Here is a 21,465-nt window from a genome sequence, read left to right as displayed (position 1 = left end):
CTTTAAATGAAAGTTGTAATTATTATATCTTGATCTGCAGTAGTCCAAATAAACTCCAATCTCTGGATTCTCATTGTGTAAATCAAGCTCAAAAGTAAGATTTTTAAAAATTATTTATTTTTAGATGTAAATATCACAACACAATGCCTTTATTTTTATGTGGTGCTGAGAATTGAACCCCGGTCCTGCTCGTGCTAGGCGAGCGCTCTACCGCTGAGCCACAATCCCAGCCCCCAAAGTAAGATTTTTATTCAAATTTACTTTAATTCAGTAAAAGCAACCAGTTTTAGAGTACCAGATAACAAAGATGACTGAATGATTAAGTGCTAGCCCTTTATTTTCAGCATGTAGATATTGCTTGATTCTCTCCCTAACCATCTCTGCAATTAGTGTTAACAAATTGGATTTAATAGAAAATTAAAAGAATAAGGAGGGCTAGAAGGGCACTTTGTATTGAAGTGATTTAATAAATATTATTAAGAATCCAGCACTACGACCACATAAAGTCTGGCTAACATATGAGCTTGTGAAATTAAGGAAGAAACTATCAAGGTGGTTTTGAGAGGTTTCTGGGCTGGCAATCCATGTCAAAATGAAATACGGGTCCCAGCGGGTGCTCCTTGTTAACTTTGTTCCCGAGAGCATTAGAGAGATCAGAGGGTCACTCATATACTGCCAAATCTCCTTTTAGAATAACCTCTCTCTGAACCTAGAGAAAACTTAAGAACAGATACATGACACAGCCAGGAGGGAAAGAAATTGTTTCACTAAAACTGCCATCCTCTATAATAAGGCCATGTCATTATTTTGTTGTGATCACTCTGACTTGCTCACACCTGTCATAACAAACCATAATTCAATGTAGTCACTAGAAAACTTCCTTTTCCACTCTTTTTGCTTTTGGGTCTTTATTATTCTCATTTTTTTGATTGACACCTAATGTACATATTTATGTGGTACTATGTGATGTTTCGATTCATGTATGCATTGTAATGATCAACTCAGGATAATTAGCATACTTATCAAGTTTATCATTTCTTTATAATGCAGTCAAAAGTCTCTCTTGTAGCTATTTTGAGATACACAATGCACTATTGTCATATACACCCCACTGTGCTGTAGGACCAGAACTTATGCCTCTTATAAGTAACATGGTAGCCCTTAACCAGCCTGTCCCCTTTCCTTCTTCCTGATACTCGAAACCTAACCTCTTAAACCCAGACCATCCTCCCTCATCTGTTACTTGACAGATTGACAGAGTAGTCCTCAGAGACCTCAAGCATTTCTCTTGATTTTGTTGTTGTTGTGTAGTAGGGATTAAACCCAGGACACTTTACCACTGCGTCCCCAGCCATTTTTTGTTTGTTGTCTTTTAATCTTGAGACAGGTTCTCACTAAGTTGCTTAGGGCCTCGCCAAATTGCTGAAGCTAGCCTTGAACTTGCAGTCCTCCTGTCTTATCCCTCCAGCCTCTGGGATTACAAGTGTGCACCACCATGTCTGGCTTGGCTTCCTCAGGCATCTCTTGCACATGTCTCACTAAGGATGCTCTGTTCCTATCACTTGAGGTCAATGGGTACTGAATTCAGTTAATTGAACGTGTATTCATAGTGGTGAACTGTGGTTCACTATAAATGAGGTCATGTGAACAGCCAAAAGGAAAAGAGAGTGGGGCAGGGTAAAAAGGCAGTATTAAGAGAATAATGTTCTGAACATAGATTGTCTCATTTCTTATATTCTCAACATATTCCTACTTTGTACAGTTGTACAGTTAGGCAGCTCATAGATGAAGTTAATAAGCTCCAGATTTCTTTACAAGTTACTTCTCCTCTTGTTTTCTCTGACTTGGTTAATAGAATACAGGTGCTTAAGGCAGAAATGTGAAAGTCATCTTTGACTTCTATCTTCTTCCTCCATATTTTTTGGGTTGTCAAACATGATTTATGATATATCTTTTAAATGTTTTCTCCATTTGTCCTGTCCTTTTCACTTCTTGATTCAGAATTTTTCTTACCTAGTCTATTAACAATTGTCTTTTTTTAATGTATATCTTCAGAAGGGAGTTGCTTCAGAGAAAATAACTTCTACTTCAATCTCAATGTTGCTCCAAAACCATGACACATTATATAGGTGCTGGTTTTTCTCACTTCAAAAAGAAACAAGGTGCACTATATTCTAAAATTCTGTAGTTAGAAGGACAAGAACCTTGTTAGCAATCCATAAAGTTGAGGGATGGTGTGCGGTGTAAACGAGAAGGGAAGAAAATGTCTAAGAGAAAAGAATGACATGTCATTCATATGAGACTTGGAGATGTGATTTAAAGTAAAACAATACAGAGAAACAGAAATCCAAACTTTGCTACATCTTCACTAACTCAAAACTACACTGAATGAATTTCAAAAGATGAGTTCTTTTTTCTTTCCCCCTTTAGTTGTCTAGGCTAAAGAAACTAACATATCTCAAAGGCATTTAGTTGATTTGAAGCACAATGACAGTGGGATTCACTGCATACTCTTTAATTAGGATGGGAGACAGTTACTGATGTTCTTCAAATTTTTGAAACCAAGTAAGAAACACCAATTTATACACTGCAACTGATACTTCTAGCATAACATTCTTGCACATCTAAATGGAATAAGGAAATATGGCATAGTCTCTCTCTGAAAATGGTCATCCATGTTCTTGAAGAGAATCTCTCTAAGGAGGAATTTTTAAAAAGAAACAAAAAAGCAGAGTAGCATTGTTAGAGCTAGGGCACATTTGTCTGCAATAGAGAGGACAATGTGTTTTATTTCTGACAACACAGTGGATTATCCAAGTGAGCACCATAGCTCTACAAAGTGATTTAGGGAATTCAGGGACTTTACTGTAATGCTAGGTTCAGTAAGGAATTTTTCAGTGTTTCTCAAGTTATATATTTTAAGTTTGACGGGCCTTATAAGGTAAATAGATTCTGGTAAGTGGAAAGGTTGGAGAAAATTGAACTCTTCAAAATAAAAGAAAGAGCAAGAACCCAGAGAAGATTTTGAGAAATATCTTGCAACACTTCCCAGATTGAAAGCCAGCTTGAGGGTTTGGCAAGTGCTAAAATCAGATTTGGATTTATTAAACAACTCTGGGAACAACATTTAGAAGTTGGAAGGGGAAAACAAGAAACAAGAGCACAACTTACTCAGAGATGATTGTACTATACTAGACTAGAAAAAGTCTGAATCAGGAAGTGAAAAGAACAGGAAAAAATGGAGAAAACATTCTAGAGATATTCTTCAGTCATATTTAATATCCAAGTAAATATGGAAGGAAGAACTCAGAAGTCGAAGGTGCCTTTAATAATCATGTCATTAACCAAATCAGCAAAAACAAGAGGAGAAATACTAAAAGATGGCCATGTAATGTTCCATTTTTGATATACTGCTGTGACTGAGATTTATGTGCACTATCAAAGTGGAAAAATCTTAGGCACTCAAGAATATAGACCTAATGTTCAGGCATTATATTAAGACTATGAATAATAAATCTGGGAGTCATAAGCATGCAGGTAGTTGAAGCCATAGTCATGAATGTGATTGCTCAAAGAGAAAATGTAGATTCAAAAGAAGACTAGAAAGGAAAAATAATATATCAGGGGTACACAGAGGACTTAAGGCAACACAAGACACAAATCTTCAGAGAAGCAAGAAAATAAGAGCTTGAGAAATTGAGTAAAGTACAGTGTGACTTAAGCCTGAGTAGGATAAATAAGGCCACTACATTCGGCAATTAAGAGATCATTGGTGATCTATATGTGACGATATCAGTAGTGTATTCACAGCAGAAGCCACATCATAGAGGATTAAAAATATTTCAGAGAGAAGGATGTGGAGTCAACACATTTTGTGCTAAATGTCCTAAGCAGTTTGAAGGTCAAGATATTAGCTACATATCAATGAGAGGGAAGTTCCAAATTAGTTGAGTATTCTGTCATTAGTTGTTCAATGTTTTTTTTTATTTTAACATAAATGTTTTTGGAGCATATTTATATGATGAGGCATCAATACAAGAAACAATAGAGGGATTGAAGATGAAGAGAAAGGGATAATGGATAGAACAAAACCTGGAAGGAACCATGAGCTCAAATTAAACATTTTTCTTAGAAATAAGGCTTTCTTTTTCATAGAAATAGGGATGAAATTTGCATTTATTAAAGTATTTAATTTAAAAATGTTAAAATATTTAATACAAAAATATTAAAGAATTTATGCAAAAGTATTACAGTATTTAAAGCAAAAAAAATAAGAATTTAATTTAAAAATATTAAAAAGGATGAACCCTTTTTAATGTATAAACATCAGACCCATTTTCTAGGGAAATGAGGGCCAGGCAGTAACCTTCTTTCCTGATCTGTACTTCTTTAGATGAGCAGATGATAGCATCCTAATACTGATAAGCTGAACACAAGGCCAGGCAGCCTAGTAACTTAGAGAAAAGAAAGGAAATGAGATAGTAGTAAAAACTGTGGAAAAGAAAGAAAACTCACACTAAAGATCTTTTAACTTCTTCCATGTAAAGTCTGTTTTATAAGAATTTGTATCGCTGTATCTGAAGAGTCTCAATGCCACTTTGCAGCCCACTGCCAATAACCCTAGCAAGATCTTGATGGTCAATTTAGCAATTGCTGTTCAAAGAAAGTGAAAGAAGGTATGTTTTCTTTAGATCCATAAGGAAACAATCTGTGCTGGAAAAGAAAACCCACACATACACAACACATACAGAGTTGGTTTGGTAATCATGTTTCCTCAACTAAACAAATATCAGGGCATAATCTAACATGGTCTGGCAATAATAACACAAATATTTGAAATCAACGCTAACTTGGTAAATACAGGATATGGTGTTGCAAGGAAATAAGTGATTTCAAAGGCAATGGGATTCTGTTAATAGTTGATGCCAGGTTATCTGTCCCAGGAGAAGCAGCCTCTGGAGAACAGAGCTGCTCCTGTCTGCTCTCAACTCCTTCCTCAAACATTTGGTAAATCCTTCAGCATGAAGGACATTGGGACAGACACCCATACTAGAAAAGTAAGGTAAAATTCTATAGAAGAGATAGGCTTATAAGAAAATAGTTATGAGAGCACTATATACACATTAATAGGGGAAAAAAAAGGACAGTTAACGTAGAAGCTAAAGCTTCTATTACAGGGAGGAATGTTGGAGGGAAGATTTGCAAAACAAAGCGCTAAGTAATTTGCATTTTAAAGGAAAAGTGAGGCTTAAGGAAAAAGAACTTAATAGACAACTTGCCTATTGCTCTCTTTCCTAGACAAGTTATTTATATTCGAAAGCACAAAGCGGTAAAAGCACAATGTGTAAAAGCTCAGTGACTACCTATATATGACTATGTTTTATTTTGCTCATGAGAACTATACTTCATTGGCCTAGATTTTAGAATTCCCAAACCTTTCCTAAAGTGGAAATGAAACCTTAAATTATAAATTAGAATTTTACCCAGTACCTTTAAATTGTCATTGACTGTATTCCCCTTTACATGGAAACTTGGTTTATTTAGCCAGCTAATTATGTTGTTGAGTTACACAAGCTAATTCTGTCTATGCTATAGAATAAATGATTATAATGATTTTCAAATGCTTAAAAATTTTTTCTGTTCCTTTTATTTTTAATAATAACTTTAAGTAATAAAACAATAACCCAAGTTTATTTTTATTATTATCACATAAGTTGGCTATGTTTCAAAAATTGCTGAAAAATATTATGTAGCTTTTTACTCTTTTAAAGTAGCTAATAATTTTAAAATATGCCACTTGTAATTTAGGCAAAAACATCTTAAATCCCATTCTATTATTTCTTAAAACTTTAGAAGGTTTGTAGGAGTAATTTGGGCACATATAGAAATGCAGAAAGACTCGAGTATTGGTAATTTTGTTGCCTAACAAGATTACCTTATAATTGGATAAATATGATATACATGCCATTTTTCTCATTGTTGCAAAAGACATGTAATTTTCAAGAGTCATACAATTGGCCTTAGAATTACTGTGCCTATCTTAGTGGTATTATTTGGATCAGAAACTGAAACTAAAATTTTCCCTTTTGGCTTGTTTTTCATTTGACCTGGTTATATGACCAAATAGGTTCCCTTTGAACCTACTTAGAAACGCATTAAAACAAAGCATTAAAACTGTCATCAAATGTTCAAATTACTGTCATCTTACAATTTCAGATTTTGAAGTAATAACCAGTTATTTGAGAAGAACTGTGAGTCACCAAATACCTAAGATAGATTCAATAGTTTTAAGGGAAAATAACAATTTCACCCAAGTCACCTACATAACTTTGTTTGTATAATTTCAAAGCTATTATATTAACAGGTAGACAAACCACCTTAGTGTGTACATAAAACTAATATGAAAACTAAATACACATTTTTAATTTTAATTAGGTATATATGACAGTAGAATGGTTTTGATTCATTGTATACAACTGCAGCACAACTTTACATTTATCTTGTTGAACACGATGTAGCATCACACCATATGTGCATTCACACGTGTACTCCATCTCATTCCACCATCTTTCCTACCCCCATATCTCCTCTTCATCCTTCCCTCCCCTTTGCCCCACCAAAGTTCTTTCATTTTTCCCATGTCTCCCATCCATTATGAATCATAATCCACTTACCGAGGAACATTTGGCCTTTGGTTTTTTGGGATTGGCTTACTTAGCATGATATTTTCCAACTCCATCCATTTACCTGCAAATGCCATAATTTTATTCTCTTTTTATGTTGAGTAATATTCCATTGTGTATATATACTACAGTTTCTTTATCCATTCATCTATTGAAGGGCATCTAGATTGCTTCCACAGTTTAGCTATTGTGAATTGAGCTGCTGTAAATATCGATGTGGCTGCATTACTATAGTAGGCTGATTTTAAGTCCTTTGGGTATAGACCAAAGAGTGGGATAGCTAGGTCAAATGGTGGTTCTAGTCCAAGTTTTCTAAGGAATCTCCATACTGCTTTCCAGATTGGTTACAACAATTTGCAGTCCTACCAGCAATGTATGAGTATGCCTTTTCCCCTACATTCTTGCCAACATTTATTGTTGTCAGTATTATTGATAACTGCCATTGTGACTGGCATGAGATGACATCCTAGAGTAGTTTTGATTTGCATTTCTCTAATTACTAGAGATATTGAACGTTTTTTCTTATATTTGTTGATTGATTGTATATAATTGTAGAGATGTCAATTGCTCATTTGTTGAATTAGTAAACATGAACAGCAGGTACAGGTCTCCTGTTTCTGTCTAGTGACAGCAATAAATATCAGTTCATAGTGTATGATAGAAACGAAACTTAAAGTACTACAAACTAATTCTTATAATTTTGTAAGCAATTCCATGAGAAGGAGTAAACTAGTAGTTAGAAAAGTTTTTGTTTGTTTGTTTTATTTTTTAGCAAAGGGGCTGGTCAAAACTTGATTGTTTTAGTCAGCTAACTTCTTAGAAACCAAAGTACAGTACGGGTCTAGCTTAGTGGTAAAGCACCCCTGGGTTCAATTCTCAATACCTAAATACATAAATAAAATGCATACTACCCAGACAAGAACAAAACCAGATCCAGTCATCTAGAGAGATCACTGGCATTCTTTTTGTCTATTGTCCCATTACCACCCTCACTAGGGAGACTTGGGAGATGCAAAGATGAGGAAGTGGCCTGGTAAAGTTGCAGCCCTAGTATATTAGACACATAGAAGTGTTCCTTTCCTGGAGATTATTGCTCTATCTGACATGCATGTGGCAAAAACTTGCTCTCAAAATGTGGGCTCTCTCTTCACCTCATTGATTATTTCTTTTGCTGAGAAGAAGCTTTTTAGTTTGAGTCCATCCCATTTATTAATTCTTGATTTTATTTCTTGCTCTTTATTTGTCTTGTTAAGGAAGTCAAGGCCTAATCTGACATGATAAAGATTTGTGCCTACATTTTCCTCTCTTAGGCACAGGGTCTCTGTTCAAATTCCTAGGTCCTTGGTCCACTTTGAGTTGAGTTTTGTGCATGTGAGAGATAGGGGTTTATTTTAATTTTGCTACTTAGGGATTTCTAGTTCTCCCAGTACCATTTGTTGAGGAGGCTATCTTTTCTCCAATATATGTTTTTGAAGCCTTTGTCTAGTATGAGATAACTGTATTTATGTGGGTTTGTCTCTGTGTCTTATATTTTGCACCATTGGTCTACACATCTATTTTGGTGCCAATACCATGCCATTTTCCTTACTATAGCTTTGTAGTATAGTTTAAATTCTGGTATTGTGATGCCTCCTGCTTCACTTTTCTTGCTAAGGATTGCTTTTTCTATTCTGGTTCTCTTATTTTTCCAAATGAATTTCATTGCTTTTTCTATTTCTGTAAGAAATGACTATGGGATTTAAATTGGAATTGTATTGCACTTTCATGGCCATTTTGACAATGTTAATATTGCCTATCCAAGAGTGTGGGAGATCTTTCCATCTTCTAAAGGCTTCTTCAATTTCTTTCTTTAGTGTTCTGTAGTTTTCATTATGGAGAGCTTTCACTTTTGTTATGTTGATTCCCAAGAAATTTTTTTTTTGAGGCTATTTTGAATGGGATAGTTTTCCTAATTTCTCTTTCAGAGGATTCATCACTGATGTATAGAAATACATTTGATTTATGGGTATTGTTTTCATATCCTGATACTTTGTTGAATTCATTTATTCATTCTAAAAGTTTTCTGGTGGAGATTTTTGGATCTGCTAAGTATAGAATCATGTAGTCAGCAAATAATGATAGTTTGAGTTCTTCTCCTATTCCTATCCCTTTAATTTCTTTTGTCTCTCTGATTGCTCTGGCTAGAGTTTCAAGGACTATGTTGAATAGAAGTGGTGAAAGAGGGCATCCCTGTCTTGTCCCAGTTTTTAGAGGAAATGCTTCCAATTTTTCTGCATTTAGAATGAAGTTGGCCTTGGGCTTAGCATAGATAGCTTTCACAATGTTGAGGCATGTTCCTACTATCACTAGTTTTTCTAGTGTTTTGAACATTAAGGGGTACTGTATTTTGTCAAATGCTTTCTCTGCATCAATTGATAAAATCGTATTAATCTTATCTTTAAATTTATTGGTGTGATGAATTGTATTTATTGATTTCCATTTGTTGAACCAAACATGCATCCCTGGAATGAGCCTCACTTGATCATGATGCACTATATTTTTACATTTTTTGTACACAGTTTGCTAGAATTTTATTGAGAATTTTTGCATCAATGTTCATCAGTGATATTGGTCTGAAATTTTTTTTTCCTTGATGTGTCTCTGCCATGTTTTGGTACCAGGATGATACTAACTTTGTAGAATGAGTTTGGAAGGGTTCCTTCCTTTTCTATTTCATGGAATAATTTGAGGAGTGTTGGTATTAATTCTTCTTTGTAGGCCTTGTAGAAGAACTCAGTTGTGAATCCGGCTGGTCCCAGGTTTTTCTTTGGTGGTAGGCTTTTGATGGCATCATCTATTTCCTTGCTTGAAATTGATCTGTTTAAATTGTGTATGTCCTTTTAACTCAGTTTGGGTTGATTATATGCCTCTAAAAATTTGTTGGTGTCTTCAAGGTTTTCTATTTTACTGGAGTATAAATTTTCAAAATAGTTTCTAATTGTCTTCTGTATTCAATAGTGTCTGTTGTGATATTTCCTTTTTCATCACAAATTTTAGTAATTTGAGTTTTCTCCTTCTTTTCCTTAGGGTGGCCAAGAGTTTGTCAATTTTATTTATTTTTTCAAAGAGCCATCTTTTTGTTTTGTTTTGTTTTTTGAATTGTTTCTTTTGTTCTAAATACATCTTTAAATGAGAACTCCCCCACACTCCCCCCACCCCCGCCTCCACCATCTCTATTTTCAGAGCCATTCTTTTGAGGTACAGAAATGTGAGCAGGGAACTGCTACCTATAACTTCAGGGAGCAAAGAGTCTGCAGAACACCAAATGGGAATCTCTTTCTTAATTCCATTTTTCCAACCTTTTTATACAATTGAAATCAAATTAAATTTGGAATTAGAGGAGTAATAAGAAAATATAATAATAAATTTCCAGCTTGCATTGGTCCCTAGGATTGGAGCAGGCAGTCCACAAATGTTTTCTTCATTAAAGTTTAAGAAGCCATGATTTGTTAGGCTAATTGAGTTTAAATACTATCAGTCCTAGGTTTTTTAAAGTAAGTACATACCATTTATTTGCCTTTGAGCATCACTGCCCTGCAGCTGATAATACCTGAATAGAACTCTCAGAATGTATGGAGACTCCAGCTGTTGTAATTTTCCCATTCCCAAAAGAGTCTTATACTATGGCAGCCTGTGTGTCTGTGTGCAAGGGCAATGAGCACATCTGATACTAAAAAAAAAAAAAAAATGGCTCTGATAGAGGGGCAGAAACTGAGCAATCCTAAAAATTACCTAGATTTGAGTTGAAACTGACATCAAGGATTGATGTGATATAATCAGAAAGTCTCAGATGACAAATGCAATTTTTGATTTTCATTTCAATGTTTTTAGTCATGTTCCTACAGTCATGTTCTACCCAGCTGATAAGAATGTGAATAATACTTCCTCCTAACCATTTCTTAGCATTATAAAGTACTCTTGGAGGATTATAGAATTTAGGTCAAGAATTTAGGTAAACTCAGGGGAACTTCTTGGTCCTGGACTAGGTCCCAGGAGATTAAACTGACATTGGGTCCTATATTTATTTGATATGCTTCTTAGATTGTCTCATTTACAGTAAACCATGCTTGAAGTTTTTACTTTCAAAAGTTGTCTTTATCCCTTCCAATTCTTTTCAGTAGATCAGCTTGTGTAAGAACTATAGATATTAATGGTAACAAACTAAATTTCTGAAGGATAAAGGAAGGAAGATTGACTTACATTTTAATTTCAGAGAATATTCCAGGTTGCCTTTCACATGAATTTCTCTCTGCTTGATACAATACATCTATTATAAAGTTTTCATTTTGTTTACAAACAAAAACATGATTTTCTACATACTTGGTAAAGTATGTGTTGAACTTACCTGTTAATTGTAAAAATAAATTCAAGCTAGAAGATTGGTAGGCTATTGTTTGTGTTTACTTATAGTAAGCTATTTGGTTATATTTACTAACAATATTTTAAGAACAATAAGATAAAAGGAAAAATGGTCTTCTAAACTTTGCACTGTATAAGTGAGCATCACAATTAAATTATCTTGATTTGGTTATTTTTCTTTTACCCCCAAATTTGCTTATGAGATTATCTCTAAATTCCAAATAATTGAGGTCCTAAAGAAAAATAAAAATGTTAAGATTTGAATCTTGAACTCCAAGTTACAAATGACACCATGGAAGTGAATTCAGACCTATTAACTCCAGAAAAACATGGAAGTATGTAGATAGTTTGTTTCTCCCATTAATTTAAAATTCTAAAGTTGGGAAAATATACTTTCCAAGAATGAGCAATATGAATACAAGTTTAGCATCCCTAATCCAAAATGTTCCAAGCTCAAAATTTTTTGAGTGTCATGACAGTACTCAAAAAGTTTTAGATTTTGGAGCATTCCAAGTTTCAAATTTTGGGATAACAAATGCTAACACAGTAAAGTCTAAGCAAATATTCTAAAATATGACAAACTCTGAAATCTGAAACATTTATGGTCTCAAGCATTTTGGATTAGGTATACTCAACATGTTCTCAAAAGTTAACTTTTAACTGAATTTATATTTCTAGTGGGTCTGTTGCTTTACAGTGATATTGAAAACTAAAATATATTTTGAAGCAACACATATATTTAACTACTGTATAACATGTTAGGCTTTCTAAATTATGAAAATATAGTACTCTGGATGATGTTTTGGTCATGTCTTGAATCCCACTGCTGTAGTCAACAAAACTTTGCTATCTAGCCTTATTTGTAAGCATGCCATGCAATTCAATAAATTTTTCATATGCAAGAACTCCCTCCCCTACTTCTTAAAAATTTCCTAAACTTTTTGATTTGATTTCAAAGGCAAAAAGAGAGGGAAAATTATGTATGTGTTGTTTGACTATAAGAAGAAAATGCTTCTAATAGAAACAAAGGCATAATTCTCAAAACTCCAAAGTAACATTGTTTATGATCTTTCTGCAGCTGGATCCCGAAGCTAGTACCATTCTAAAAGAACTTCAAGTTAAACTCAGTGGGGTTCTGGATGAGCTCAGCGTCACATATGGAGAAAGGTAAGTGGCCTGAGTAGTTGTTATCTAAATGTGTTAGATTTCATTTGTAATATTCATGGCTTCAGTGATATTCCTCTGACTAAAACCTTTTAGCTTCCAAACCTGATATAAGTATAGCCTCCTCTGAAAACTCTTTTGTGACCCCTCCCTCTACTAGTGATGTCATGCTGAATGCTCCCCAGAACTCTAGGTATCTTTCATTTGGGTACCACTTGCAACACTGTGCTCTACATTTCAATTTACTAGTCTGGTTTCCATCACTTTCTTCTGTGCTCCTTAAGGGCTGGAATCATGTCTTATACCTGTCTGCAATCCCAGCGTGTAGAGGTTGGCAATTGGTTATTGAAAGTATGGAGAAAGGGAAGGAGGAAGGAAAAAATTTTACACATGAAAGAAATACAGGTTGTGCTCCTGGCATACATGTCGGTCGATGTGGTTGTGCTTCAGAATGCCTGAATCCCTAACCCTGTATAAAATGAAGTCAAGATTCTCCATTTTAAGCCTTAGGAATCTGATTGCAACTCTCCCATAGGCAGGAGTTTGAAAACTACTGACATATCTACATTTTCTCCATATTAAAAAAAAAGTCAACTTAATCTGTACATGGTATGGTTATAAAGCAAGAGAAGTTCACCATAAACAAATTTGATTTTGGTCCTGTGCAAGAAGCATCTTATTATCAAATGTTAAAACAGAAACAAATACATCTTTGAAGTTCATTAATTTACTATAGAATTTGATTTAAATATTAGTTCAATACATGTTGTCTTACCAATTTAAACTATGTGTTCAGTTTTCCAATGAAAGTATAAAGGTTTCTTCAATGGCAGGGACTATCTCTTTAAGCACTACTCATTACTTAACATGTTGTAGAGAGATACATTTGTTCATTACCAATGCCTTTTTTAATCAGAAAGACTAAACAGAAGCAACACTGAAAACATCATTTTTTCCCCTCAAATACAAGAATAAAACACAGTTAAAAAAAAAAAAAACATACTTATCCTTCTCTTGATTATCAGAGTTGTGTTAACAACTCCGTTAGCCAAGTGGTGTTGTCCTTATGGAGACGGCATTCACAGCTCAGGTGCTGAGCAGGAGACTCAAGCCAAATGGAAGATTAGGGTAGTTGATGCCTCTGCTCAGTTCTGTTAGCTGATCTGCATGACCTTGCCTACTTGGCCTGAATGTTAACCAGCAACAGGAAGGTAGTTGTACCTGGAATTGGAGAGGCAGCAGTTGTTCACAAATGTGGGGTGTCACTGGCTCTGGCACTTAGTGATGGGGCTTTGGCTCAGCCATTTCTGGCTTGCCTCTGATCTGGTTGTACATTAATGGGTGGTTAACAGAAATAATGTTGCCTTTGGCTACAAGCAATAGGAGGGATTGTTTAGCAAAGTTAGGGTGAGAAAAAACGAGTCAAAATTAGCTAGAAAAGTGTTCAGAACTTCACAAAAAATAAACAGAACTAGAATATAAATAAAGCATACTAAATTACTCCTTGTAAAAGTGTTTTTTCTGGTATTTTGATTTTTTTTTTGAAAGGGAAGAATGTTTTGTTTGCAAAGGCTAACCTATGAATTCAGATTTGAAAAAAAAAAAGGACAGATGTCAATTCTGAAAGAAGGAGTGGGGCTATTAGAAGGGCATCTGAAGTGTTTTAGTTGTATGAGTTCGGATATTTTAGCCTAGATATTGAAACCCCTGGCTACCCATGACCCATTCCTTCATTATTTTTTAAGTATAGAAAATAATTTAGCATTTAATTCATTTAGGGCTATTCGGATTATTAGAGTAAACGGGCCATATGTCACACTTTCCTTATAAAAAGAATAATTATTATATGCCCGTTGCTATGATACGTCACACGTGCAATGGATGGCAAGTCCACAGTGATCAGTGTGATTTGTTGCAAAGCCAAACTAGATAAATTCAGTCTCAACTGATCCTTCTTCAGGTCTAAATTAGCAATATAAAGCTTTAAAAATAAGTACATAATTAACCTCAAAAATCAGTTTGATTTTATAGTATTAAGAAAAACAATCAATTATTCTACTATATATACCAGCTAGGATGACATTGCCGTAAGCCAGAGAAGAGCCAAACCACACATTTGAAACATGGAAAACTGGGTTCCTGATGCATGACTACAGGAGTTCACTTCAGTGATTTATTAAAGATGTTCTTAAAATTTTCAAAACTTGTGCCACTTAGATTTCTGCTTACACGCATATTTTTCAATTTTTTGTTTGTTTCTTTGCTGTGTCTTTCTTACTGATACCTTTAGTACCAGAGGCTGGATGGATTAAATATACAGAGGACTCGGGAATATTTCATAGGAATTCTTCTGAGTATTTGACTCCTTGGGTGCTAGCAAAGTCTTTTATTATTTAGTGGCACTACTTCTATTCAAGCTAGTTAATAAAAACTTTTCCAACCAGGAAGGAAGGAAGGAAGGGAGGGAGGGAGGGAAAGAATTTTTTGGTGAATTTACTAGAACAATTGATAGAAACAAAGGCTTTTTAGGTGAAATGCAGGTGTTTGTTTACCCTGGTCTCTTGTAATCATAGAGTGGTATTGTCCATGAAATACTGAGAATACTTCTTCCATATGCTTGATCCCACACACAGAGCTGGTTTATGATTGAGTTTATAATATAGATCTGTTTAAGAACCTACTTTTCACATATTTGAAACATAAATTTTATGCTCTCTGCTCAGTCTATCATCTCATCCCCATGCCTTGATTTTGAGAATTTTGCAAAAGAAAGTAGTTATTTAAAAGATAATTCTTATTAAAGCCATCAGGATCATTGATGACCTAGTGGAAAATCAACCTGTTAGAAATTTCTAATATTGTTTGCCTTTCATTTCTATCCTGTCAAGTGTCTACTCTATTAGCCCCATTAAGTATGCATACCACCACAAAGACCCAGACCTTGCCCACTTTCCCTACCATTCCCTTTTCCTCCCTCCCTTGCAACTGCTACCTGATAAGAGACCAGACACAGGTGCAGCCAGATAAAAGCCAAATAGCCAGGATTAATTCCTCTGAATAAGAGCTTAGAAGAGCTTATTCCATGAAACCTGATAACCATAAAGATAGATAAGAAATGAGTCATACCCAGAGGGTTCAGCAGAGATCCGAAGATCAAGGAACCAATACAAATGGCAAGTCTAGAGGGGTAAGAATGATGTTCTCAACAGTACAGAAAACCAAGGAGAAGTCAGGATCCAAATATGGAGACTGGCCGGGCATGGTGGTGCACACCTGTAATCCCAGAGACTAGAGAGGCTGAGTCATGCAGATGACAGATTGGAAGCCCACTCTAGCCACTTAGTGAGACAGTAACTGTTCAAAAAGGAGGGGGGGGGGGAGGAGGAGGCTGGGGACATAGCTCAGTGATAAAATACACCTAAGTTCAATCCCCACAACAATTAAAAAAAAAAAAAAAAAAAAAAACGATGGGAGACAAGCCAAACATAATGGTAGAAGTAGAATCAGGTCTTGAATATATGCCCCAGATTATGGACCAGTGTGTTTACAAATCTGCTACTAAAGAACTAGGAACAAGAAAGACATCCAAGTTGTTTAATTTAAAATCTATTAAAGATTCATCATACTAGGTAAAAGCAAGAACTAAAAAACAAAGTAAGGTCTCATATATGCTATAGGAACAAGTACTTCTGCCTATTTCATTAATTGATGTACTCTCAGCACATAAAATAGTGATTGGCACACAGTAGATATTTATTAAGTATTTATAAAATGGGTGACATGAATAAACATGCATTTTTTGTTTAATTCATAATGAAAACATTATATAGTGAAAAAGCCTAAACTACTATATAAAATTTGGGTAATTTATACTTTTCAAATAAAATTAAAATCATTGTATGTGGAAGAAGAATGGGACTGACTTGCTCTCAGTACTTTAAAATGCTGACTGGAATTCCTGCTTCTCATTATCATTGCAGTGATTTGGCCATTTCCCAAACTTTCCCATTCTCCTAAGTAATTGTGTGTGTCTGTGTGTGTGTGTGTGTGTGTGTGTGTGTGTGTGTGTTTGTGTGTGTATCTGAATATACTTACAATTACTCCTATTATCAGAAACATGGAAGTATTGTTGGAAATATCTTAACAATGAGGCTAAGAGTCTCCACTACTTAAATCTCTTACTACTTGCTGCTGCTTAGGTAAGAACCACCAAAACTGATACTGAGGACATAGAGAAGAAAAACAGCACAAAGGGTTACTCTTTACAGACTTGCTTAAATCCTGAGAGTGGTGAGCAGTCAAGGCAGGTGAAAGGAGATCATCCATTGGTACATTTAGCCAATATTTATTTTTTACATAGGTTTATTGAGATATCATCAACATGTAAAAATTATATACATTTAAGATGAATAATCTTATGAAATGATCACAACATTCCAGCTAATGGACACATGTGTCACCTTTACAGAGTTGTCAGTTGTATGTATATTGAGAAAATTTTATTGAAAATCTATCCTCTTAGCAATTTTCAATATACAATATTGAAAAAAATTTAACTACTGTTCCTGCATTTCCTGAATATGTGAATGGTATGTGCAGATAATACTGAACAAAACGAAGTCCCTGGTCCTGTGGAACTTTTATCCTAGTGGAGGCAATAGGCAGCAAACAAACTAAAAGTAGGCATTCTGTCAAATGATGGACAACACAATTAAGGAAAAATAAACAGTTAAGGAATGAAAATGATAGGAAAGCCATTTTAGTTTGAGCACTCACGGAAGACTTCTCCGAAGAACCATTTGGCTTATGCCCCAAATGAAAAACCAAAAATAGCATGAGAATTTCCTTGGCAGAGAGCACATAACAGTGGACATACGGTAAACATGCTCTTTGGAGCATCCCAGGACACCAGAGAGAGGGCTTTGGCTGGACTGCAGTGAAGCTAAAAGAAAGGAGGCAATAAGCAACATCGTTGAGATCACCAGCACCAGGTCATGTTGGACTTTATAGTCTATGAAATGTTTCTATACTTGGTTACAATTTTGTTTGGAAGCTATTGACAATTTCTTAACAAGGGGGAGCACAATCATGTCTATTTTAAAAAAGATAACTATAGCGGGTTGAACAGAAAGAGACTTAGAAAATCACCACACCAGTTTAGGTGAAAGGTGTGGGGGTAAGTAGTGTTTGGAAGGAAAAAGTCTTTAGATTTAGGACACAGTGTGTTGACAGATTGGCTTCTGGGTATAGGGAACTCAGATTTCCAAGTGGAAAGTTTGCATAGCCAGTTTAATAAAACAGCCTGGTGTGTGGGGTATAAGTTGGGTCTGCACATGTGAACTTGAGAATCACCGTATGTAAGTAGTATGGAAGCCATGGAGCCAGATGAGATAGTCAAGGGAGTGATTGTTGAGGGAGAAGAGTGGTCCAGGGATGAAGCCTGGAGTGTCCCAATGTAGGGTAAACAGATAAAATGCAGTGAAATTTGAATTTCACATAAACAGTGAGTAATTTTTAGTGTAGTCTGTCCCAAATATTACATAGACAGATTTATGCTAAAAATATTTACTATTTGAAATTCAAATTTAATTAGGTCCCCTATGTTATTATTTGATTTAATATGGCAATCCTACTCCAGTGGGTAGAGGTCAGGCAGTTGAGAGGGAGCAGCTGGTGATGGTGGTAGAAAGCCAGCAGAGTGTGGAGTTACCAAAAGCAAGTGAAGAAGGTGCATGCCAACGTCAACAGTCTGTCTAGAGGAACGTTTTTCAAAAAAACACTCAGAAAATCATAATAGCTGTTACTGTCAGAGATAGAGGCTGAAGAACCTATTTAAATTAATTCAACTTGAAAAGTTTCACTTTAGTCTGATTCACATATAATGGTACCAAGTGAGCTTACATTGTAACCATTTTTTTTTTTTGCAGTTGAAATTAAGTTTCAGAACTAATGAACAAAAGAATTCATGCTATTTGAAACAGATCCTCATGGTAGAATTAAAACAGCCCAAGAAAAATGTTTACTTTTATTCCAGAATTTATATTGTTTTTCTTTAGTTTCCAGCTTATAATTGGAGAATGCATAAAACAGATGAGTTTTGAACTAAATCAAATGAGAGCAAATGGAAATAGCACATCTAATAAGAATAGTGCAGCAATGGATGCAGAGATTGTTTTAAGACCGCTTATGGACTTCCTGGACAAAACGTAAGTTTTCTATCCACTTTTACCTTTACTTATTGCCTTTACTTATTATCTTTACTTAATTTTCTTGACTGATGAGGCCTTACAAAATATTATTTCTCCTCTGCACAGCAGCTTTAAAAAGATATTTGTAAAACTAAATGTGTTCATTAAAGAGCAACACTTTATTTTATTACTAGGTAGAAAAAAATAACAACTTTGTACATGAAAGGGAAAAAATGAGAAGAAATAAATATTGGTAGCTAAGAGGGTTGTTGTTCTGAGGCACAGAGATTTCGAATTTTATGCTCCTCAAATGGTATATGGTTTTACATAATCCTGGAAATAGAGAAAGACAGAATCCATTTCACCACCTGTATAGTAGGGTAATTGAAAAAGTGGATTGACCCTTATTTTCCATACATTTAGATGCTTATTTTACTTAGTCTTAATTTTGTATTTTAAATTATACTTTATTATATCATTGTATATGCCATTTTTGTAATTTTTAGTGGAAATAGATAATGTATAAAGACAGAAAAGAATCTATGAGCTTTAAAATTTTGTGAGTGATTTAAATTTTTTTGAAAAACATATATGAGACATGGAAAGTTGCAGAAATTTTTAGAACTAATTCAGAATGTGTAAGTTTAAAGCCACTGGTTAGAGAAGATATTTAAAAGTCAGCTACTGAGTTTGTTTTCAAAGAGCTAATAGTTTAGGAAGAGGAATAAAAAAGTTACACAAATAAACATAATAAGGGATAAAATGATCGTTTCTTTAGAATAAGTAGAAATGTCCTTTGGGTTGGTTAATTTGAAGGTGAACAGGATCTGGATGTATGGAAATGAGGGATAGGCATTCCAGGTGGAGAGAAAACATCTGGGTAAGATTTTACACAAATATCACCAACTATATAACAAGAAACAACTCTATTGTCAGTTGTTTCAGTCAGCTTTTTCATTACTGTGATCAAAAGACCTGACAAGAACAATTTGAGAGGAGAAAAGTTTATGCTTCATTCCTTGGGGTATGAGATGAGGCAGAACATCATGGTAAAAGAGTAGTGGAGGAAAGTAGCTCAAAACATGGCAACCAGGACACAGAGTAAGAGCTCTGCTCAACAAGGAGAAAATATATGACCCAAAGTCAGGCCCCCAATGACCCACCTCCTCCAGGTATAATCCACCCGCCTACAGTTACACCCAGTTAATCTCTATCAGGAGATTAACACACTGATGAGGTTAAGATTCTCATAACCCCATCATTTCACCTCTAAACACTCTTGCATGTCTCACACATGAGCTTTTGGGGGACACCTCACATCTCTACCATAACACCAGTTAAACATATGGCATTTGAAAAACATATGGTTAATTGGCTCTGTGTTCAGCCAATCTAGGTAGCTCAGGTCATAAAATACAAGCTTTCTGGTTTGCGTGATCAAATCAGTTAACTCTGACTACATTAAGGAAGCAGTTACTAGGTTCCCCCTGTATTTTCAATTATTTTCAAAACAAACAATAGGGGACTGAGAGTCTTTAGGGTGGTTTAGAGAAAATCCCCTTAGAAATCACATTATATTATAAATGCATAGGCTTTCTCTGCCTTTGTGCAGCCTCTGTAAATAAAACATCTTATTTCTTTACGGTTTCACCTTCTCCATTAAGATCTCACCAGTGCATAAAATGAGCTGTAAACTCCATTTCCAATTAGCAGAAACCCCATGAAGAGCCACATACATGTCACTGATTTTAGTTCTGTTCTGGTTCCAGCCTGATCAGGGCTGTTTACCCTGCTGAATACATATACAGATTAGTTATTAAATTCAGACCTTTAGAAAGTAGAAATGACAGGTCTGCAGCAAAATTGGCATATTTGTTTTATCTCACATCATCCTAAGTCTCTCTGGAGATCACATTTGTCATTCTGCCATGACATATCTGCTGGTTTCTACCTTGTCTATACTATAAATTTTCATCAGCAAACTAGAAATGATCCCCTTGAACAATGGTTTTCAAAGTAGCAGAGATAAAGTTCCAAGGATATCCCTCAGGGGTCTGCCATCTGGTGGGTGAAAAATATTGGTTCTATTATCTTCTCAGCCCCACACCAAACCCTGGTAACTGATCTCAGAAATTGCTCTTGGCTGAACTGATTTTATATTCAAATAAAAGGGATCTTTTGTCTTTAAATGTGTATTGATGTACATGGAACAGTATATTTCTGTCTGAAGCCTGCTAATTTAGGAAACAATTTAAGGAAACAAATTATCAGATTTCATTTTCTACCAAATATAATGAATTACCTAATGTGCAGTATGATTAAAATACTTTGGTATTATGAATCTTTTGAAGTAAATGGAATTCACCATTTGAAAATTATCAAGGCCTGTTCAGGTATTTGAATCTTGGTAGTTAATGGGAATTTCTGATTCATAGAGTAAGTTGGTACATTTATGAGTGTGTGTTTTATTTTATTCAGATTAAGTCTTTCGGCAAAAATCTGTGAGAAAACAGTCCTGAAGCGAGTTTTGAAAGAACTATGGAAACTAGTTCTTAACAAAATAGAAAAACAAATTGTTCTCCCTCCTCTGACAGACCAAACAGTAAGTATTTAAAATGTAGTTTTAAAAACACATCTAATTGTCTTCTTTAAAAAAAAAAAAATGAGTGCTTTTGATCCAGATGATGTACTATTTAAATCCATTTTTGAGAAAGAGGGTTTGGTATGCAATTTATCACAAATTTTATCAAATTACATTTTTTTTCAGCCAAATAAGTTTTAAATAGTGGTAATAGGAATCAAGCACCACACTTGCTTGTCACTCAAAACTTCTCTTTAAAAATGTGTATCCAAGTTCCATTTGTACGTTGTCTGGTTTACATATATGATTTTTGCTTATTTTTACTGTGTCCATGCAGAGACACAGTAGCCATTATGTTTCTTTCTTTAATTTTATAGCTTTAGAAGATCATTCCAACACTACAACCTGGGATCTTTTCACCTTCTCTTTCTGCTTTCATCTATTACCTCCC

General features: G+C 34.9%; 1 protein-coding gene across 1 annotated transcript in view; it reads left to right on the top strand.

The window, feature by feature from the left end:
- The window catches only part of UNC13C (unc-13 homolog C), a gene marked incomplete at its 5' end in the record, with an annotated part of 578,171 nt that overhangs the window by 466,527 nt on the left and 90,179 nt on the right, over positions 1–21,465 (top strand). Inside the window, 3 exons of the mRNA XM_081292419.1 lie at positions 12,160–12,248; positions 18,302–18,451; positions 20,912–21,035. Of these exons, the coding sequence (XP_081148545.1) occupies positions 12,160–12,248; positions 18,302–18,451; positions 20,912–21,035 (363 nt within the window). The remainder of the gene's footprint in view (positions 1–12,159; positions 12,249–18,301; positions 18,452–20,911; positions 21,036–21,465) is intronic.

This window comes from Spermophilus citellus (assembly GCF_964194105.1).
Source record: "Spermophilus citellus genome assembly, chromosome: 4".
Taxonomy (NCBI): domain Eukaryota; kingdom Metazoa; phylum Chordata; class Mammalia; order Rodentia; family Sciuridae; genus Spermophilus; species Spermophilus citellus.
The sequence above is the reverse complement of the archived record's forward strand: the minus strand, read 5'-3'. Positions and strand labels throughout refer to the sequence as shown.